General features: G+C 29.3%; 2 protein-coding genes across 12 annotated transcripts in view; one reads left to right on the top strand and one right to left on the bottom strand.

The window, feature by feature from the left end:
- Nucleotides 1–141: 141 nt before the first annotated feature.
- On the top strand, nucleotides 142–13,076 carry LOC118441470 (dicarboxylate carrier UCP2). Its single transcript, XM_035865912.2, has 6 exons — nucleotides 142–269; nucleotides 4,158–4,807; nucleotides 5,142–5,263; nucleotides 8,035–8,144; nucleotides 10,132–10,344; nucleotides 10,759–13,076. Exons 2-6 carry the CDS (start codon nucleotides 4,688–4,690, stop codon nucleotides 11,142–11,144), a joined length of 951 nt encoding a protein of 316 aa, XP_035721805.1. The 5' UTR covers nucleotides 142–269; nucleotides 4,158–4,687; the 3' UTR covers nucleotides 11,145–13,076.
- Nucleotides 13,077–13,637: 561 nt separating this feature from the next.
- The window catches only part of LOC118441466 (cytosolic carboxypeptidase 1), a 36,329-nt gene continuing 26,086 nt past the window's right edge, over nucleotides 13,638–23,880 (bottom strand). For 9 of the 11 annotated variants that reach the window (XM_085660429.1, XM_035865890.2, XM_035865897.2 and 6 more), the window contains 5 exons: nucleotides 16,717–16,969; nucleotides 15,973–16,097; nucleotides 15,572–15,724; nucleotides 14,934–15,056; nucleotides 13,639–14,614 (listed from right to left, as the gene is read on the bottom strand). In XM_085660429.1, coding sequence (XP_085516555.1) covers nucleotides 14,945–15,056; nucleotides 15,572–15,724; nucleotides 15,973–16,097; nucleotides 16,717–16,969 — 643 coding nt within the window. In that variant the 3' untranslated portion in view covers nucleotides 13,639–14,614; nucleotides 14,934–14,944. Of the gene's footprint in view, nucleotides 14,615–14,933; nucleotides 15,074–15,571; nucleotides 15,725–15,972; nucleotides 16,098–16,716; nucleotides 16,970–23,880 lie in introns of all 11 variants that reach the window. The other 2 variants (XR_004838108.2, XM_085660428.1) reach the window with 2 other exon arrangements.

The following is a 23,880-nucleotide window of genomic DNA, read 5'->3' as shown; positions in this document are numbered from 1 at the left end:
GTATTAAATTGAGTGACTACTGTATACTTTAAAAATTTTTTTAACACCCTATATACGTTGCGGGTAAAGGTACATCAAGTCATAACGTTCCTAGAAAGTATCGATCGTCCCGCAAGTTGAGCTTTCTTTGGTCCGTGTTGACGTCATTCGCAGAATATGATTGGTCGACGCTGAACCCGAAGTTTCCCTATTGGTCGACAGACCGGTATAAGCGATGCTTTCACGGTAACCGGCTTCAGTTGTGTTGTTACTCACTCACTGTACACTTGGTAAGTACCTTTCAACAAAAGACATATTTCATTTGCTCATTATTTCATTACTTCTTTTTTCATGATTAATTTATAATTTATTATATAAAACAATCAAGCAAAAGAAAACAAACAATAATAATAACAACAACAATAACAATAACAATAACAAAACAAACAATAATAGCAACAACAACAACAATAACAAGAACAACAAATTGCATGAATTCATATTCATATTCATAGTTTTACGAGAATCAAATTAATTCGACTTTATTATACCTATTTGATAAAAGAGCTGTCAAATGATAAGATGACCTTGAAACATAATATTTCTTAACTAGCAAGATTAAAGTCATATAACATGCGAATAGAAAAAGATATTTTTCTTTATTTTTTGGTATTTGATAAAAGAAAAAAAGAAAAAAAAAAAAAAGAATAAACAAACAAAACAAACAAGATATTAGGAATAGGAAAATTACACTAAAGAAGTAAGACCTTGGTGACATATGCCTTTTTATTTCTTGCCATATCTAAATAATATAACGTGACAAAAAGATCGATGTCTCATGCCATTTCTACCAGTAATTACGGAACCCTTTTATGTATAGCCAACGCACACATATGCATGTGTGTAAACACATATTTATCTATAGATATATTTCCATGCAAACAAATTTTATTGATCGTTCAACAATTTGAAAGAAAAGAAATAAAAGAAAAATAAGAAAAATAATAAATGAAATACATTCTATCGTTTACAATTATCGAGCTGCACATTCTTACAACGTATATCAAGTACTTGATAAGGAAATATAAAAAAAAAAAAGAAAGAAAAAAGAAAAGGTAAGAAGATAATATCAAAACAATTTAATAATTTTTATTATCTCTTGACGAGGATGTAAAAATTCTAAGTTGATGCAATCCAGTAAGCCGAAGCTGCAGTGCATATGCGCGAACGCACCAGAAAGACCGCATCGATTTGCTAGGAATAGACAGACAAAGAAAGGGAAATATAGACAGACAGACAGACAGACAGACAGACAGAGAGAGAGAGAAAGAGAAAGAAAAAGAGAGAGAGAGAGAGAGAGAGAGAAAGAGATTGCACAAATATGAAACAAATTTTGTCCATTGAAAGAAGACACAAGAATACCTTTCGAAAGAGTCGATAATTTATAGATGAAAATATACGTGAATAGTTTGACATTGAACTTGAACTAGCTATAATCTAAATTATCCACAAATGGAACTATAGTAGCTCCAACATTATTAATATATATAAATATATATATCCGAATAATATTTTTTCTTTTCTGTTTTATTTATTTATTTTCTTTTTTTGTTTTTGTTTTTATTCGTTCATTTTTTATTTATCACGAATCTAGTTTGACTTTTTTTTTTGAAGATAAGATAAATGATAAATGTTCTTTTTTTTTTTTTTTGGTTAGTTCATTTACTTCCTGTTAACATTTCCGGTATCAGCAAGTGTCTAATCAATATAATAGCACTATATCATATTAGTTTTATCCTTGCATGCGCAAGGATAAGATCAGAGACTGCGCGTCACAGAGAACACTTTCTATTACCATTAGAAAGGACAAGCTTTGAATATTCAAGAACTTCTATCGATCTTCATCAGGTTATAAGTTTATAACCTTCTGATATTTCATTGTATTTTGTTAAATGTAAATATTTATTTCCTTTCTTTTTTCGGTGCTTCGTCGCATTATCCTGCAAATTATCCTAATTGATTAAACTATGCATAGTCATTCCTTAATTACGACACTATATTATAAAATTTATATTTTACATTTGACATTATTGCAATTTACAATTAATTAATTAATCCGAAATAATTGAATAAATTAATAAATTCTAATCAATTGTAAAGTTTCATATTGCACATTTCACATTCATGTTTAAAATTTGATTATTTTGCATCCGTTAATCATTTTTATTAATCATTTACCAATCATTTGACATAAGAATACACATAGATACGTGCAAAATAAAATAAATAGTGGCCGAATTATAAACGCTGATGAACTTTCGCCATTCTCATGCTATTGTCTATTTTATTGCTTATATAAATATATTAGTATTATAAATAAAGTCGACAGTTAGCATGATGACGTTGTATAACCGTACATGCGAATTGAACTTTAGAATAGAAATCATTGATCGAAGGTCACTTCAGTGGTTTTCAATCTTTGCAAATATTAAATATCATCATATATAATTCTTTCATACAATTTTATTATTTTTATAATATTATAGTTTCTAATATAATAGGATCATAATGATCGTTATTGCAAATATAAATTTTTTTTTATCGATTTGATCAATCAGAGATTATCGTTTTAAACGCGATTGAGAGTCACTGTTAGCTGTTATATACGTAAGATAAAAGATGAAAGTAAAGAAGGAAAAATACCAAGTTTTTTAACGGTAAATTAAAATCAAATCAAGTGTTGATCTTCCTTTATGAGGTCAACCTAGAAGAAATTAAATTTACTCAAAAATAAGTTAAAAACGAGATCATTGACTGATATTAAATCTGAATGGACTTTGAACTTGGCTTCCTTCTTTTCTTTCTTTTTTTATTTTCTTTTGCGTATCAGCCGGTCGGCTGATGCTGAAAATATTTTTATTGTTCGCGTTTTTCCTTTGTTTTTTTTTTTTTCGATGATGTATCGACCAAAAATTTTTCTCGTTAAAAAGATACGAATTATGACTAAAAAGAAAATTACTTATTCATATTATATGCATGTATTGTTAATTAATTTCAAATACTTTCATTTTTATATAATTTACACATACTTTATTTTCATAGGTAACTTTAATTACAATTTGAAAAAAGAAATATTTTTTGTTTAAATAAATATGAAAAGATAATTAGAAAATAAAAATAAAAATGATCCAATAAAGATACACCGTTAATATATAAAATATATTATCAACGTTATTTCTATTACTTACAATCAGAGAATTTCAAAGTAACAATAAAAAATGTTTAATACTTTTAATTACTACTTTCTCGACGCTCAAACGTTCTCAAGATCAATGATTCGTGAAATCGCGAACTTGGACTTGATTAATCGATAACACTTCCACACGTGTAGGATTATACGTCTCAGTTGTTTCATGCCACTACAATTTATTAACTTTATCAATTCTTTTTATCGAGATATCTGGATGAAAAATAAATTTATTATTATAGAGATTGATTAAAGAATGATTAAAAATGGAAATTTTTATCAATGATCGATTATTACAGAGATAATTAAATAAAAAGAGAAGGAGAGAGAGAGAGAAAGAGAGAGAAAGAGAGATAAAAAGAGAGAGAGAGAGATAGAGAGAGAGAGAGAGAGAGAGAGAGAGAGAGAGAGAGAGAGAGATAAAGAGATGGAGATAGAGTATTTTCCATTTCCGTCATTCTAATTGGCTCATTTCCAAAAGTCATTCTATTTTCAAGCTTAATAGTCAGAAAACGATGTTTTATACCATGCAAGTTCGGGTTACATCTCGTTAGTATGTCAATTTATTAATTAACGTGAGATAGTTATAATGTGAATCATCAAAAAATTGAAAAACCCGGAAACTCATATATCGCAAAACTTAAAATGAATTCGTAATACATCGATACATTATAAGCAAATTTATCATTGTATAAATTGACAATGTATAATGACACTTCAAGTTAATCTTTAAAAATAATATTATATTAATCATGAATTAAAAAACTTTCGTATTATAAGACAACGTTAATTTTGCAATGATATTATATTGCTCATTAATATCGTCTTATATCATTTAAGATTAATAATGGCATGATATAAAAAGAAAATTGACATTAATGTGTATATAGAATATAAGCCAAAGAAAAAAATCTATTTTTTGTTTATACAGGAGAATAGTATGTATAAAGTACTTAACAACAAGGAAATCAAACACGAGTGCTCGCAGTCGAGAGGACTGCACGCTTATCCTGATCACTTCAGGGAACCTAAAGAGTTTTATCTCTAAAAAAACCCACTATCCCATTCATGAACATCTGAAGTTTCTTGTCCTCTGGTAGGACCACCTTGTATATAGTGTACATAAGATCGCTTGTCTAATAAAATCGGAATTCAACATCGGACGAGTCGAATTGCTACGAAGGAAAATAATTGAAGAGACGTCACGCGGGTTTGAAAAAAAAGAAGAAGAAAAAGAAAAAAGAAAAATAAAAGAAGAAAATAAAGTGTAAACAATCGCACAATAATCTTTGTCATCGGCAACAAAGCACGCAAAGTATCAACAATTAATTCGATCGATATATCACTTTTTTCCTCCCACACATTTCCCTGCCTACTCTTCGAAAGATAAAAGGTCAAAGAGAATAAAAAAAAAAAAAAAGAAAAAAAAAGAAAGAAAGAAGAGACAAAAAGGATAACATCATGAAGCAAGGATCATCGGAAGATTTGAATATTGGTTTGAAGCTACTGACAGCTGGCACTGCGGCTTGCATTGCTGATTTAGCTACGTTTCCTTTGGACACGGCCAAAGTCAGAATGCAGGTACATATACAATTTAATTTTTATTTATTATTGTATAACAAAACTTACGATCATCAAAATAAATTTAATTTTATATTTGTTATTATAATATCAATGCTAATTATTTAATTTAAATAATATCTTAATTCAATAATGTATTAAATACATTAATTATTTTATTATAGTATATTATTATTTATATATATATATATATATAATTATTAAAATAATTTTATATATTTGTGTTATTTATTATTGACGTTAATATATTGAATTGTCAAAAAATTTCAATGAATTGATTTTTGTACGAAATTAATTTTTAAATGAATTTTTTTCCTCTTTTCTTTTTTGTCAGATCGCTGGCGAAGGACGAACTATATTGCTGGCATCGACGGAAGGTCCGATGCTAGCAATGAGAGCGAGTCAGCCAGGACTTTTGGAGACAATGGGGAACATCGTCAGGGTTGAAGGAGCAAGGTACGTTGTCTAAGATCCTATTCATAATTTTCACTTGATTAAAAGGGGTAGGTAAAATGATTCAATTTATATATATATATATAAATATATATATATATATATATATACTATATATTTATTTATCATATAGTAAATGCGATATACAAACTAGCCGACCATTTTGTTTCGTAATTCGATCGACTCTTATATTTATCGTTTAAACGATCAATTCAAACGATTAACTCACTGCATTTACGGCCTATTCGCCGATAAAAAAAAAGAAAAAAAAAAAGAAAAGAAAAGGAAAAATGAATTTAAAAGAAAAAAAAAAAAAAGAAAAAATATATAATTCTCTCGCTTCAATGAAAATAATGCAAGAATTTTGAAAATTTCTCGAGTCGATGGCTCGTAGACGTTCAAAACTTTTCAATTATCGTTGTAATACGATCGATCCCTTCGTTACTGCCAAGTTCCACAAACGGTCTAATTATACTTATTATTAATGTCATTACATAAATTTCTTACTTTGCAAAGATGTCCTTTTTTTTTTTTTATTTTAATCATCATCATATTAGAAGGAAAAAAGAATACGGTAAAAATTTAATTAACAAATAAAATATAGAATTTCTTTTGCAGATTTATTTTTATCAAATCATTATTATAGTATTACTATAGTTAGGCCGAGTGTGCATGAAGAGAGAATAATTATTATAATTGGTAGCAACGACGGAGATCGATTCGAAGTTTACTTGAAGCAAAATATAAAGAAAAAAAAAAAAGAAAAAAGAGAAAAAAAGAACAATTGCGAGCTTCGATCGGCAAATTACAAAGTACTCGAAAGTGATAATGCTCGTCGACTCGTTCGATCGCTTTTTTCTTCGATTTAAGTTATCCGTTTTTTTTTTGTTTTTTTTTTTTTCAATATTCATTTCTTTTTAAACTCTTATTAAACCACTTAAACCTCTCTGTTCATGTGCCAACAACGAGTGTTCCTTCTTAATAACTATGAAAAATCTAATCAATTGTCTGATAACAATATGATAATAAAAAAAATCAAAGAGAATGAAAGCGACTAGGAACGACATTTATTGGCACACTTTTTGACAATGTTCGTTCGATTATTCTTTCACGCGAAAGTTGCTTTTTCATGATTAAAGAATGTAATTTTTTATTTTTTATTATAAATGCAAGTTAAAAAAGAAACGCACAAAATTTACAGTATAAATCATTTATTATTTACAATACAAATGTATTATGATTAAAGTGTTAATAGAGATGAGTAATGTTAATTAATACGAGTATTAATTATTATTATAATTTTTGACGAACAATTTAGGAATGAGATTCGTTTAAAATGAAATATAGATAACGTAGCAATCTTATTTTCTCTCTTTCCTTTTTTTTTCTTTTCTTAAAAAAAAAAAAAAAAAATAAAATAAAAAAAAATAAAAAAAAAGCAACTCTCGCCCGATCGAACAAACGCATGAAATTCTTTGAATTCTTTGAATTCTTTGCTGTGCTGTTCTTTTCTTTGCCGTTTCATTCTTTACTTTACTCTACTTTTCTTTTCTTTTCTTTTCTTTTCTTTTCTTTTCTTTTCTTTTCCTTCCTTTTTTCATTTCAAATCTCGCACGTACTCTTTTTCTGTGAGTTATATTTATTTTGCCTAACTGCAGTTTACTTTTGCGAATGCCAGACCGGCATTCTTTTCTTCTTTGGTTGAGCTTTCAACGCGTTTTGCTCTTATACGAGACAAGTTAGTCCAGCTCTCGGCACAAGCTCTCTCTCGATGATACCACGCGGCTCTCGGGCCGTCCTCTTTTCTCTCGCGTACGTCCACCTAGTTCTCCTAATAATAATAATATAGTCGTAATAAAATATAAAAAGAAAAAGAAATCATAAAGAAAATAAAAAGAAAATAATATACAATAAGTAAATTATCAATTAATAATTGTTTCAATATATTGGCTTTAATATGAGAATTAATATTTAGCATTGTGTTAAAATAATGTATATAATTTTTTTCTAACAAAAAAGAAATAATATATATATATATATATATATATATATATATAAATATAAATATATATCATTAATACTAGATTTGTATTAAATTATGTTCCATTTTTTCCATTATAATTGATTACGTTAATTGAAGTTGATTACGCTGATCAAAATTAATTGCTCAACAATAATAATTATCATTTCTTAACGGAGACTCTATTGATCTAGTATTTAAAGAAAACAAAAAGAAAAGTCAAAGGAGAAGAGTAATTAAATAGAATAACATGATAATAAGAAAAAAAAAAAAAAAAAAGAAAATAAGACAATAAAGAAAGATAGAATAAAGAAAAGATAGTCGAATGTACGAATAATATTTTTCCTGCCTATTTTTATCTATTTTGAAAAAGAAAAATTTCTGAATTTTAATAAAAAAAAAAAAAATAAATAAATAATAAATAAATAAATCAATAAATCAATAAAATGAAAAAAAAAAAGAAGAAAAAAGAAAATAAGGGAGATGTGGGTTTAAAAAAGAAAAAAAATAAAAATAAGAGGGACATAGGTAGACAAAATGAGAGAAAGAGAGAGAAATAGAGAGAGAGACAGAGAGAGAGAGAGACAGACAGAAACAGTAAGAGAGAGAGAGAGAGAGAGAGAGAGAGAGGGAGAGGGAGAGGGAGAGAGAGAGAGAAAAGAGAGACGAAAGGAAAAAATGACATTTTTCACACCCGGGGAAACGTTTGAGGGTAAATTTTGAGGGCGGTGAGCTTGAGCGAGGGTGGTTACAGGAGCCTGTACGGAGGTCTGTCCGCGGGACTCCAGAGACAGATGTGTTTCGCCAGCGTACGGTTGGGCCTCTACGACAGCGTGAAGTCACTCTACGCTGGAATCATCGACGGTACATCCAACAAACTCCTAACTTTTGATATATAATTCTTACGAGGGTGCGCAAACGCGCACGCCTAAGTACGTACGGGTACTACATCTTCATCTCCATCATTTAACAAACACTAACACGTATACAAACACAAACAAACAAACATACATACATACATACATACATACATACATACATACATACATACATACATACATACACGTACACATACATACACAATTGAACATATACCAATCACTTATAAATTATTATTAGGTGTGTTACAAACTAATTGAGTTTATTTGATATGGTGGAGTAAGGTATTAATTCGAATGAATTAGAAACAAATGGTTTCTAAAAAATTTGGTCTCGTGAAATTATTTTTCTCGTTTTTACGAAATCCATTAGATTTTCGTGTTAATTAATTAATATTATTGATTCGTTTTAATATATGCGATGATAAATATGGATAGAACTATATGGTAATATAATACATTGGAATTAATTTTCTTTAATTACTGTCGATTCATTAAAATCGATTAATCGAAATCTTTTGATGTCTGAATTAATTCGTGATGTCGTTTTCGTCGATTGAAATAAATATTTATTGATTACGAAAAGAAATAATTTTTTGAGCCAGATTTATTAGAACATATTTCTTCACTATGTATATAAATATTACAAAACTATAAGATAAAGCTCAAATATTTTTTACGCACACAAACACAGACACACACTGCATTACAAAGACAAATACTTATGATAACAATACTATATATTTGATCTGCTACAACAGTCTACTCTATTATGCTACTCTAATTGATTGATTAATTAATTAAATAAATTAATTCTTCCTGTCAAAGGATAATAAATTTATTGTCTCACATGATTGAAAATATACGTATATACACGACATATATGCATCGAAAGAGAGAGAGAGAGAGAGAGAGAGAGAGAGAGAGAGAGAGAGAGGGAGAGAGAGAGAGAGATGAAAAAATTAATATATAAATTGTTTATGTAATATTTCGCGAGCATTGGATTTCTCGAAAAGAGAAATTTCGTCACATTGTCGTCGTTGTCTTCGTCACATCGTCGTCCTTCTCTTCGTCAAAAAGGAGAACGAATTTATTAAAAAAAAAAAAAAAAAAAAAAAAAAAAACAAGTGAAAAAGGGAGGGAGTTGTCGATGGTAGGAAAGAAAAAAAAAAAGAAAATTATCTTATCAAACTATATCGTACGTTTTTTTTTTTTTTTATAAATCCTACTTGATTCTAATCAAATAATATTTAAATATTGAATTGATTTAATCCTAATTTACGTTTTTTCAAATGAATTCACGTACGTATAATCGAAATCTTATCACTTTAGTTATTCTCGCATAGAATTGACACAAAATTTTTATCAGTTTAATTAAATTAATCGAATTGTTCGTATCGTTGAAAAGAAAGAGAAAGTACAAAAAAAAAGAAAAAAAGAAAAAAAGAAAAAAAGAAAAAAAGAAAAAAAGTAAAAAGATCGTCGGTTTATCTCTACGGTCGAAGATTCTCTTTTCTCGTTAACGTCATTTCAAACATTCGACGCGTGTTCATGGAATTTTTTTTTAATTGACTCGAAGCAAAAGAAAGGAAAAAAAAAAAAAAGAAAAAAAGAAAAAAAAAAGGAAAAAGAATAAAAAGAAAAGAAAAAAAAAAGAAGACAGACAAATTCATCAACAAATAGAAACATGTCAGTAATCTAATTGATTAACATTATTAACTAAATCCTCTGACTTTAACTAATGATCAAACAACTGCATAGAAAATTGAAGAGAAAAAAAAAAAAAGAAAGAAAATAGTTGTAAAACGCGAATGATGCGTACACTAAATCCTAATATCTCTATGTCCTTTAACATGTATTTTGAGGGTTTTTTTTTTCTTCTTCTCTTCTTTAAATTCGTTCACCAAAAAAAAAAACATTTGCGTTCCTCGCGATATAAGATTTCTCATTGTAGGAAATTTCTTTACCGACAGGAAATAACAGGAGCGGTTCGATGAACATTGGTGTTCGTGTTATGGCCGGTATCACAACCGGTGCTTTGGCAGTGCTCTTTGCTCAACCGACTGACGTCGTTAAGGTTCGTCTTCAAGCCGGTAACAATGGACGTTCATCAGTAAGATACAGCTCAACTCTTCAGGCTTATAAAAATATTGCCAGTGTCGAAGGAACTCGAGGTCTTTGGAAAGGTATTTTTTTTTCAATTGACTATCTTTTTCCAAATTTAACACGTTTTTTAAATTTTAATGTTAGACAAGAGAACGAGCATATTTTTCTTTACTATTTTAATTAAACATTTGTAAAAAAAATTTGCTTCAAGAATTGAACAAGTTAGACTGATTCTTTAAACAGTTCAAAAAAGTAAAATACGAAAGAATTTTAATTTGAATTTTGCTCTGTGCTATAATCAAGGATCTTAGCTTCGTTTATGAAAATTTACAATTATATCACGTGTGTATATATATATATATATATATATAATAAAAACATGTTGGAAAAGTAATAATTAAAACTATTCGATAGAAATAATCTAATAAATAAGAAAGGAAAATTAATAAATGATAAATAATTAAAAAGATCATTTTGTTTCCTTTTTTTAAAAGGTACCATGCCAAACATCTCTCGGAACGTTATTGTAAACGTTGCTGAGATCGTTTGCTACGACATCATCAAGGACATGATCATTGGCTCTGGTTATCTTCAAGATGGTATCCCTTGTCATTTATCAGCCGCCACAGCTGCTGGACTTTGCACCACTCTAGCTGCTAGCCCAGTCGACGTCGTCAAAACTCGCTATATGAACAGCTCACCTGGCGAATACAAGGGTGCAGTTGAATGTGCAGTCAAAATGTTCGTTCAAGAAGGGCCCGCTGCTTTTTACAAGGGTTTCGTCCCAAGCTTTACACGATTGGTATCATGGAACATCATGCTTTGGGTTACCTACGAGCAAATCAAGAAACATGCGAAGAAAATCTACGGCCACGAATAAATAAATCGTCTTATCTTGACAAAGACAAGACGATTTAATTTAATCCTTTAAAATATCATAAAATTATGAGATTCAAGTCGATTGCCATTGATGTGGAGATTGATAATGTAGTTTGAATTATCGTTGTTTCTCGCACCACTTTCTGTGGTATATTCTCCTATTAGCATGAGTGTCATTGTTCTTATAGAATTCGGCGTTGCTTCTTGTTCTATATCGACTCTCCACTATCAATTGACTATCGTACTTTTTCTCTTGCTAAACTCATCATCCTAATCTCCTTCACTTTATTCTTAATATAATTTCTTTGTTTAAATATATACCGATCGTACGTAATGGAATATTTCATATGGTCAAATTCAAAATTAATATCAATCGAAAACTTAATTAAGTTTCCTTTCGAAATTAATTATATAATTCTTTCTTATTTCGTTAGAAAAATTGTTGTATACTATTAAATGCTGATAAATACTAAATTCCGTCATTTTTTGCTTGCGAAAATTCGATCAGAATTATCTCTTTTTCGTTTATTATATATATATATATATATGTGTGTGTGTGTATGGTTAAATTACTAAAATTGAAATGATTTTCAATATATATATTGGGACATACGTACGATCGTCGCAAAATCTGTCGGATTTTAGACACTAATATATGCATAGATTTTGGCTATTGATCGGCTTTAGAAATTTCTAGGAAAATTCAAGTGCCAGCGAAAAATAGGTTTTAACGATAAACGTTACACATTGTTACGCGCCATAAAGACAATAATATTCTGTCATTATTTTGATATATTTGCCAATCCTATTGTGACCGTGAAATATAGGAATTTTCACGTTTGAAAATTCTTCAGTCGTGTCGATCGATGAGTTCTTAAAATGTCATCGCGAACGATCTATCTTGTTTCTTATTGAATTGAGAATATGTAAAGCAGTCTCGTTTTCGTCAATTAATCTTCATACAGGGGCACAATTTTTCTTAGATTCTCGATCGTGAATTTTCTATAGTTCGAGTTTTAAAAGATAAGTTATCGACTATTCGTCGTCATCTAGTTTCCTACATTATCGATCGATAATAAACTGCTTTATCGAGTGTAGGTACATATGCAAAAAAAAATGGAATCGTTTATCGATTACATATTTAATTGAGATCAGTAACGTATCTCTTTCTCATTGGCGCGCAGTATATTTAAATATACAAATATTTTTTATCGATCGAGAGAAAGAATTTCTTCAAAGTATAATATTACATAGTATATTGATTTCAATATTTTGTAGTTTCTTTTTATCATATTATTAATTTATTTATTTTTTCTTTTTTTTTCTCTTTTTTTTTTTTTTTAATATCGATTAAGGATAGATCGAAAAACCGTGCTTATTGCTTTCTCCAAACCATTGAAGAAGATTTTCGTAGCGATTGATGATTATTTTCATGATTAGCGTTCGATGACAAAGTATAAATCGATTTTAGTAAGTTGAAAAAAAAAAACAAAGAAACGAAAACAAAAGAATGAAAAATTGCTACTTATTTAATTGCCACCTGCTTTAAACAAATCTTGTCTTTAACGCCAAACATTATTTCTCTTATCACGTATATTTAATGATAGATCGCTGGCCGAACTATCCTTTTTCTTCTGAGCGTATGCATGAATTTGAGAAAAGAAGCACAAAAAAAAGAAAAAAGGAAGAAACTTTTCAAATTCTTATCTTACCTTTAGGTCGCTCGCTTTTATTCGTGTATAACTTGCCGTTTTTCGCATTCTCGCAAATCCGATATTCACGAATAATATCTATAGCGTGATTATTAGTAATTATTTTTCAAAAATGTTCACGTTTAATATTCTTTTTTTTTTTTTTATATATATCTCTATTTATAAAAAACGTCTCTTTTGCATGCACGTGTACGACATAGCGCGCGTTAGATATATATATATATATATATATATATATATACATTTTTTTTTATTATCACTTTGGACGCGTAATTAACGTGAGCACGAAAAGAAAGAAAAAAAAAAGGAAAAATATATCTATAACTATATTAATAATAATCGTTATACCGTAGAGCACTATCATGTATACCGCTTGTATTAAAGCAATTAACACAATAATAACCAGAATTTGTTACACTTGGTAACAAGCGAGTGATGTTCTCTGTATAATATTCGTGCGATCTTATTCATATTAAGGCGAATGAGAAACAATTTAACCAAAAAAGAAAAGAAAAAAAACAAAAAAAAAACAAAAAAAAACAAATAAAAAAAAGAAAACAAAAAATCCAAAAAAAAAAAAAAAGGGAAATTAAACAATTTTTTTCGGAGCGACGTTGAGTATATAACAACACACGATTTATTACCTAAATAGAATAGTCATCGTTCCACGTAATCCTAGGATTTGACTTGACGTTTGGATTCATTTCATGGGTCTTTTTTTTGTTTTCCTTTATTTTTCACTTTTATTTCATTTTATTATTTTATTATTATTATTATTTTTTTTTTTCTTCTATTAAATTTATCACATGTAAGTATCTGATAGCGAGGTACAGCGAGAGAATGCGAGAGTGCGAGCGATCATCTTCATGTTATTCTAGTACTCAAAGTAGATTAGATGTTTTAGCTAATCGCATGTACGTTATCCATTATATTTGAAAATTCCTACCAAAGATATTGTCAAATAATTTGTTCATTCGAACAATCATTATGTACTTTTGCTTTCGATTAACTCTCGTAGACTTAATATAATTGGATTGTTCTTCGTGTTTGATTCAATATATTAATTGGCTGTGATTTGTCAAATAAGATTTTAATGAATCACATTTTTTTAAATGACATAGAAAAATCGTAAAAAAGAGGATAATGTTAGTGTAACACGAAGAATATTCCATTTTTAAATTCTGGTTCCGAGATATTTGAGTTCGACTTTCTTCAGGAAAAAAAAAAAAAAAAAAAAAAAAAAGAAAAATACAAAAAGAAAAAAGGAAAAAATTATTGTAAATTCATCAATAACATCGTAACGTAAGATGTTCTCATTTGTTTTTTTTTTTTTTTTTTTTAATTTAAATAATGTAAAGGATAAATCAAACCAATCCTTTCTATTTATTTCTCATCATTATCTTTTTTCTTGTGATTTTGTTGATACTCAATATAACAAACTTATCTCGCCTAGAATGTAGATAGTAAATAAGTTGTAAACGATTTTAACCATTTGTTACGATTTTTCAATAAATCTTTTTCACAAAAATAATAATTTCGTGTGTGCCCGGATTCGGAACCAGAATCAGCGTATATTCCAAACATCAACGGTTAATAAATTTATCTTCTGACAAGTAAATGTTCGATTCGCAAATCTTCCAAACAGAGATGGAAAGAGAATCTTTAGGTCTCCAAATCAGACTCGTCCGAATCACAACTGGAGGATACATCGTCCTCCATGCATCCTGATTCTTCAGGTATCGTTTCTCCCATTGGAATTCTACAAAAAAACAGACAAAAGAAAGGGGAAACGAATTAATGAAATGTCATATGACAAATAATTTAGAAACAAACACGAGTACTAGTTCGAAAGATTAATTAAAAGTGATTAGTTGTTATAGGCCAGTCAATCAAATTAGATAGATCCCAAAATGAAGCTTTTCATCTTCTTTAGATCCTAAAGCGAATTCTTGTTAGAAAACAAAAAAAAAAAAGAAAAAGAAAAAAAAAGAGAAAGAAAGAAAGAAAGAAAAAGATAAAAAGAAAAGAAAACAAGCATACATAAACGTGCATCATCACGATTTTCAATCGATAATTACATTTCCCTTCGCTAAGGAATCCCACTGATATGATGTATGGCAAGTTTGTCCTGAATGCATTTAGGCTTTCTTCTCATTTTTCGTTGGATACATTTTCGTTGACAGCAGGACTCTTCGATGTATCTGTGTTCAACAACAATCTGATCCCTCATAATCTCATCTAACTCGATCGACAGTAATAAGTTTTAAATATCTAATTCATAAAATTGCGACAGACATTGGCTAAATCTATTTTCTCAAATCTGTTATTGAGTCAAATAACAAATATATTATAATTATAATAATGTAAGAAGAAATTTTAGCATGGAACTATTACATCGTAATCTTAGTTTTCATTCCTTTTTTTTTATTTATTTATTTGTTTATTTTGTTTTTTTTTTCTTCATTGCATTGATTGAATCAAATCGATATTATTCAATTTCTTTTATCATCGAACTATCAGTCTGGAGTTCAGATTGTCACTTTTCATTATTCTCTTTGTCTTTTGCTTTTATTAAATTGAATCAAGTTGATACATATAATAAAAATTTTATTAGAAAAAAAAAGGCCGTTTCGATAATAATATAGAAATAATATATATATATATATATATATATATATATATATATATATATATCGATTTATTAAACGACACTTACTTGTCAACATTCCAATCTTCGTCAGCATCTTTCATCATAGCTAATGCCTGACAAAAGTCTTGTCCAATAGCTTTCAAATGATTTGTATCAAGATGTAATCCAGCGAGGACACCTTGATCACATCCGCAGAAGCTACTCTCCATCGTGTAACTTCTGTTAATGAGATAATGAATTCGTTAATTAAATGATACTTTCGATGTGTGCAATCAGTTAGGAAAACTTTCAAGTAACAGGTAATTATATCGATAGGGTTTCGAATACATAACAGAGAGAAGAAGGAGCAAAAGCTTGTTCGGCAAGCTCGGAGTCTGATCGGTAGAATCGTGAATTCGACCTTGGTCGACCCCACACGTAGACTCATTGCGAGTCAGATCGTTTCTCAAGATGCGATCGGTACTTACTTCGAAACACCCAACTGCCGCCATATGGCAACCCTGGCGGTGGATTCCTTATTTCTTTCTACCTTGAAGGAACACAACGGCAAAGCAAATGCCGGTGAAACGCTTTGCATTAGATGCGGTAAGATCTACGAAGATAGAAATTATTTTTTTTTTTTTTAAATAGAAATTCTTCATAATGAATCCTTAGTTTTAATACGATCAAAATCAATCATGATCTTGATTCGAACAATTTTATGATCATGAATATAATCGATAGATTTAATGAAATTTTTATTTTAGTATAGTATAAGTTATCTTATATATATATATATTAGCACAGTTCTACATTACTATATGCAAAAATTCCAATTATATAATATATATATATATATTTTTTTTTAAATAAATAAATTTAAGATTAATAAATATAATTATGATCTTATTGGATATTCGAATAATGAAAAAAAGAAGATTCGAATAAATCTATAGTTAAAAATTGTAAAAGGTAATGATTATAAATCTGCCATTTACTTTTCTTTTATTCCTTTTAATAAATAATAAGGGTAATCCTTAAAAGATGATATATGGTGATTTTAGTTTGTTAGTTTTTTCAATTGATTGTTAGTCTTTAAAAGAAGAATTTCAAAGACGTCCGAGAGACGTCGATGCGTTGATTTACGAGAAGCACGCGCATCCATCGATATACAGTGAATACACGCAGAGTCTAAAAATAATACCCTCGTCGATCCCTCTTTCGTCCCTTACCAAATACTGCACCGGCTGGTCCGGTTTCGCCCTGTCCGCGGCGCTCCAAGAACTCGACCTTGAACAACCGAAGAGAAACACGTTCTTCCTCCGTGAATGGCCGTGATAGTCTACGAAGACATGAGGAGGTCTTTGTAGGACCCTTGTGCAGTACTCCATCAAGCCCTTCGTGTGATAGATCACTGGATGTAACGATTGATCCGGATTGCTCCACCGTCTGTTCAAGTCTTCGTTCGTTAGTCCATATCGATTGCTATGATCGAACAAAAAAAAAAAGAAAAAAGAGAAAATAAAAGGAACGAAGGCAATTGAAAAGAAAAAAAAAAAAAAAAAAAAAAAAGAACAAATTATCAATGATCATCGTTATTCAGAGATTTATATGTTTAAAAACGAAGTTTTACTTTAAACATAATAATTTCAATTTAAATTTAGAATTAGAAATTGAATCGATAATTGAAATTATTTATTACATTTAATTTGAGCGAAAATACTTTAAATAAGATAACTTTGGGATAATATATTTCTATATCTAATTTTAAAAAGTAATTTTATTTAATATAAATTATATCTTGTTATATCAGAGATGTAGATATAAAAGGATCGTTTGTTAATGTATATCTAAATATCTAGTTTGATATCTTAAAAGATAGATCTGTAGAGATAATCTTTTGTTACTAATCCGAAGACTATTATATATATATATATATATATATATATATATATATATATATATTATTTATATTATATATATATATATAAATAATACTCTTTAATGATTTAGATACGAAGAAATTTTTCTGAGATTATTTATCTATTTAGATATAGTTTGATCTCTCGATAGTAAATTTATGCGAAAAAATAACTTCATTCTAACACGAATGAAATTTATATACATCAATGATTTATATGGATAATTATATTTTAATAATACGCATCTGAATTTATTTAATCTCATGTAAAAAAAAAAGAAAAACAAAAACAGAAAAAGTGTATCCAAAGGATATTTAATATGAATTGGATTTAGATAAATATTGTTGAAATTTATTCATATATATTCGATCTATTTGAAATATATATTATTGAGAAAAATTAATTTTGCCAAACTAAATGATTTTCTAATTTAAAAAGAAAAGAAAGAAAAAAAGAGCAAAAAAAATAATAATTTTATATAAAGAAAATAATATTTAATAAAAATTAAACATATAATTGTATGCCTAATTGGATTATAAATATCGACATTGGAAACCTATTTATATGTCGATTTTTTCTTAACTTTTTTTTTATTTACTTCATTAACGAAATGGGTCAATGATAATTGGATGATTTAATAATCGATTGACTGAAGTATCACGCATAACACATTAATACATTGAGATGAAGAAACAAAAAGAAAGAGAGAGGGTTGTGGGAGCGAGACCTCGAAAGATCGTCGGCATTTAAGGATTCAGCCGCTGTTGGAAGGACGTTTCCGGCGGGCGGAAGTCGAAGCAGAGGAAGTGACACCTTCGCGTCGCGCATAGCTAATCATTTTCTAAGCACATCCTTACTACCAGCGATGGCAAGCTTCGTAGCTACGATTATAACGTCGTCATTGTCGTCTTGACATCGTTTCGGGATGTAAACCTTGTCCGGAGGTGATGTACGTCACCTAACTTGAATGTTAAGAGATCCTCTTTATCTTCGCTTTTACATATTTATTCTAAAACTTTTCTAAAACAATATCCATTTTGGTAATAGCAATTATCTAAACATTAAACATCCACGGAAATTGGGGGGGGGGGGAATATAAAAGAGAACAACGTGAAAGAGACATTAATCATTTTTGCCAATTGTAAGGATTAAAAGTGAAAAGTAATCACTATAAAGAAAAAGAAAGTTTGATACACGTCAATTATTAATAAATAACAATAATAAGAATAAAAATATGTATGTATGTTATGTAAAGTTAAAAGAGCAAAAATATTAATGCTGAATTTGAGATAAATTTATACTTTTAAATTTGTTGTTTAAAATGAAAGATAATACGATAATAAAGTTAAAATTAATCAAATTTAATGCTATAACATTATTATTCGAATTTAATTATAGTTTAAATTTCACGTGCTTTTTTTTTTTTTTTTTATGAAGACACAATATAATATAATACAAATATAATGACTTGATAAAAATTTGTTTGATAAAAAAAAATCAAGTATGATTGCAATAATTGCAATAATAAAAATGTAGATAGGTTAAACAATAGTATTAGCTTCCTTGATCCATTCATTCAATTTTGGATTCATCTATCGAATGTCACTACGATAAAGACATTAGCAATTCGATGATGGTTAATAACTTCCGCTTTCGAGGCTACACGTACTTGTACATGTATGTATATATCTATCTATGTATATATATATATATATATATATATATATATATATACATATATATAGTACAAATAAATACATACCACGAGGCAAAGCTCTTTTAGTCACGTTCGTAGGCAAAGATTAATTTCTCATCCAAGAGAGAGAGAAAGGGAGAGAAAGAGAGGGAGAGAGAGAGAGAAAGAAAGAGACAGAAAAAAGAGAAAGAAAGAGAGAGAGAGAGAGAGAGAAAAAGAGAGAGAGATGCTGTAAGAAGACAATAAAAAGTAAATGATGCAGTTGATGGAGACAGTGTCGACTGAAAGTGCAACTATTTTTCTCTGTCTGTTTGTCTGTCTCTCTCTCTCTCTTCCTCTTTTCTTTCTTTCTGTCTCTATTCTTCTCTCTTCCTTCCTCCTCCCAAACCTCTCCTCTTACCCTCTCGAGGACGTTAACTGTCTGATTCGTAGAATAAGCAAAGGAATAAGAGTCATTCAAGATAATAGATTTCATCCCGTGTAGTAGATTCCCTGAGTTCCAAAAAAAAAAAAAAATAAATAAATAAAAAGAAAAAAAAAGAAAAGAGAAGAGAGAAAAGAAAAGAAAAAGAAAATGGTTGGTTTATCGGTATAGGTAGAGCCTGCTTGGTATTAAAACGAAGTAATCAGCGTACGTGGAAATCGCATGGAGACGTTTCGCCGTGTAACGCTATTATAGTAAGAATCAGCTAGATCTCAATGATGACGATCATTATGAGAGATCTTAAAACGTTAATTTTCTCGTTATGTGTGACCAAATGTACATATGTGTGTATGTGTGTGTGTGAGCCCGCGGACATATATGTGAGAATGTACGTTTATGTATGTGAATTAGATAGATAGCCTTTATTACATCCCATAAGCGTTAAATTTTATGAAGTATATAATGAAAATAATATTATTCTAATGATATATAATAATTTTTTTTTCCTTATTTTACTCGGATAATATTTAATTTTAATAATAGTTTGATCAATTCTAAACGTATGAGTAAAAAAATTTCTAATATTACAAATTACGTTTCTTCTTTCTCGTACGTATGTATGTGTTGGATATAATATGAATTAATAATGATAACGACGATATAATAATTTTTAGAATTACTTGAACGACATTTGATTGTTACAAATTATTATAAAATAATCGAAAAATGAAGAAGAAATTTCTAAGGTAATCTATTTATATATATGTACATTTTTTTTGTTTCTTTTTTTTTTTTTTATCTTAATAAGAAATGAACGATGTGAAAATATAATTTAAACGTTGTTCTTATAACTTACATATAAACATTAGATGACAGTGTATATACAATGTTAAACAAGCATTGATAAAATCGATGAAGTGAACGTTAGAAAATGATTGCCGATTAGCGTTGAAGCAATAGGATATATTCATTGGATATTTCCTTTATAAGAAATACTTTTCGAATAATTTGACGACGATCAAATTCGATATATACGTGAATTTATCGAGCACCCGGTGTAATGGACAGCATCAGTCTGTTCGTGCGAGCAACACCGATGTCAATGACTTGAACCGAGGAGCCTTGACCGCGAACTTCTCTCTCACCTCTTGAGAAATCCTCGAGAAATTACGTCTGACCGAGCTCACGTCTCAGACTTGTCCCGTAAGATACTTACTGAAGTTCCGTCATTCTTTCCATTCGAATCCTATTAATGACTTGACTAAATTAGCTATTTCTCTTCTCTTCGGTATATATACCCATATTTCTTTCTCCAAATATATTAATTTGAAAGAAGAAGAGGAAGGAAAAATAATAATAATAATAATAATAATAAAACATTCTAAAACGTTTTAAACTCATGAACCTAGTGAATGACAAAAGTGACGAACAATCGAATCGAATTTTACTTAGAGGTAAACATTTTTTTTTTTTTGTATCATTTACTGGATTTAATCCAGATGTATACTGAATGTATCTAAATGTAATATTTTATAAAACGAATCGTAAATGTTCATCTCGAAATAGTATTTAGCCCATAATTATCATAATACAGAATGTCTTTGGAAGTTCAAAAAGTGAAAAAGAAAAAAAAAAGAGAAAAGAAAGAAAGAAAAAAGATGAAGAGGGGGCGGGGGAAAAAAAAACTAAAAAGAACAGACACATTCGATCGTAAAATTCAACGAAACGATTTTGCGTTACACGAAAGTTCACTTTCGTAGCTCGCTAATTGCATTTATTTTCAAACTTAAAAGATTAGATGTCTCTTAACGCGATATAATTTCTTTTATTTTTTATCCCCGCAGAAGAAAAGACGGTATAATGGACACTTTATACGATTAACGAGAGCAAGGTATAAAAGCTTTTGGTAATGTATCGATCGGAAGAACGAAATGAAGTTCAGTTAAAGGATCGTGCACCAGTTGGTTGCTCGCACGAAGTAAAGACCCTCACGTTAGAATATATTCGTGACCGGTCTGGATTTGCATTCCTCCTCCAATCCAAGGTCTCCTGGCCCTTTTTTACGAGCTCGTCGGGTACGGAAAAGGGCCGAAAGAATCCCTTGGCTTCTTCTACCAGTTTCAACGACCGCTTCTTCGAAGAATTCTTCAAGCCATTCTTCGATAGAATGTACGTAACTACTCGACAAGTTTCTTTTTTTCTTCTGCTTCTTCTTCTTCTTCTTCTTCCTCTTCTTCTTCTTCTTCTTCTTCTTCTTCTTCTTTTTTTTATTCTTTTTTTTTTCTTTCCTTTTTCTTTTTTTTTTCTTCTTCTTCTTAGATGGGGATCCATACGTTCAAAAATAGTCTAACTATATTTGAACACATTCCATAAGTAAAATTATTAAAATATCTTATCCTTATCTGTATTACTTCCTTGCAACGGAAGGAATGCTATTTTCATATTGAGCTATTTCTAGACCGACGTGAATCTCCTTAATAATGTCGTGTAAATGTCGACGAACGACAAGTCCTTGCTAATTTATTCCACGTTACTCACGTACCAATCGTCTATCTCTATACTTTGTTACTCGATGATATCACGTCTTTCTAAGATACAACTTAACATTCTAAGGAAAAACGTTCCTCTCATTTACGATTTATGATAGGTTAGAATCGTCGATAGTGATAGGATTTTATAGTAAAAACGAATGTCTAGATGAATAAAATAGACTAATTTATTATAGTACTAAAAAATCAACGGACATCTAAACGTCGAATGATAAATATATTGATATTATAACTTGTGCCATAAAGAAAAACTATTTATTTTCATCATATATCGATAGATAAATTAAATGAGATTAACAATGTTAAATAATTATTGTAAAACTGAATAGATTCGATAAAATGTAAAATATCGAATATATTAGATATCATCGTTATCATCAGATATATCAAAAAAAAAAAAAAAAAAAAAGAAAAAACAATATCAAATAATAAACAGTAACAAATTAAACGATTAAACTTTGAATAAAAAGGGCACGTTAACGTTTCAATTTTCTATTAAGAAAATTGATTATGTTAATTGCTTATATTATAAAGAAAAAAAAAAAAAAGAAAGAAGATGGAAAAAAAAATAAAAAGACAAAATTATGAATGTTATTCTTAACAAAGGACATTTGGTATGATGAGAAACTATATCTTTTTAGGTATAGGTTCCTTAAAATAGAATACCCGTTGGCATAAATCTTAAGTCTAACGAGTTTACCAAGAAGGCAAATCTAGACACGAGAAAATTAGATTTCGAAGGTCTTGATCTTTCGAGAGATGACCTATACCGTTCTAATCGTGTATCTTTCTTCTCATCTAGTCCTATCAGATTCTTCTTAGCGAATCAACATCTCGAAATAAAGAGAAAAGAGAGAGAGAGAGAGAGAGAGAAGAGAAAGAGAAAAAGAAATATAGATAGAACAAGTTTGAAGAAGAACAAGCGAATGAATTTATTCTCATGCGTGTTAAATATTAAATTACGTATTCAAGGTCAAGACAGAGATAAACGAAGGTAGACCCAGATGATTCTCTTGAACTTAAGGCACAGGTAATGCCCTTAAAGCGATTGAACCCTATGATTTCGATCATTACTTATTACTATGGACGATCGTTATTCCACATCGTATTCGATATTTTTTTTTTTTTCTATTGAAGCAGACCAATCTTCAGGAGTGTCTATAAATTCATGGGGATAAGCTTGGATCTTAATGGTGATCGAGAAGAGATTCGCTTTTCTTTGAAGGTAACTTCAAAGGGATAAGTTTTATCATGGTACTCGAGGTCGGATACACGAGAAAAGGGAGAAAGAGAAAGAGAAAGAGAGAGAGAGAGAGAGAGTGAGTGAGAGAGAGTGAGTGAGTAAGAGAGAGTGAGAGAGAGTGAGAGAGAGAAAGAGAAAGAGAGTTCACGGTTTCAGGTTCTAGGTCATACTCATGTACTCGTTGCACGTAACAGAAGAAGAAGATGAGAAGAGAGGCGACTCTAAGTTGACCATGGCTGTTATTATCATCCATTCCTGCCTTCTATCGGTGATTATGCATCGTCTGTTTCGTACCCGGCAGCAGTCAAGATACAAAGAGAATAACGATCTAATTTATTACACTGAGACATTACATTGTATAGCTATAGTAGAAATAACGTAGCACGTATATATATTTATATATATAGTTAGTATATAGAAATAGAAAAATATAGAATAATTTCTTAATCCAATGTAAAAGGAGATTGAAATACAAACAAGGTAAAGTAAATCTATTATAAGTATATTCTATAATAATAAATGGATATTTGTGTGTATGTATAGAAAATAAAAGGGGATAAAA

This window comes from Vespa mandarinia, chromosome 11, assembly GCF_050613455.1.
Source record: "Vespa mandarinia isolate Hongniang chromosome 11, ASM5061345v1, whole genome shotgun sequence".
Classification (NCBI taxonomy): Eukaryota; Metazoa; Arthropoda; class Insecta; order Hymenoptera; family Vespidae; genus Vespa; species Vespa mandarinia.
Note: the sequence above shows the minus strand (reverse complement) of the source record. Positions and strands in the feature narration are given on the sequence as shown.

What these genes read in the sequence shown, in the direction of transcription:
- LOC118441470 (XM_035865912.2), top strand. Translation starts at nt 4,688, where the DNA reads ATGAAGCAAGGATCATCGGAAGATTTGAATATTGGTTTGAAGCTACTG. An exon ending in CGGCCAAAGTCAGAATGCAG is followed by an intron (nt 4,808 to 5,141) that starts GTACATATACAA and finishes CTTTTTTGTCAG; the next exon opens with ATCGCTGGCGAAGGACGAAC. An exon ending in AACTCGAGGTCTTTGGAAAG is followed by an intron (nt 10,345 to 10,758) that starts GTATTTTTTTTT and finishes TTTTTTTAAAAG; the next exon opens with GTACCATGCCAAACATCTCT.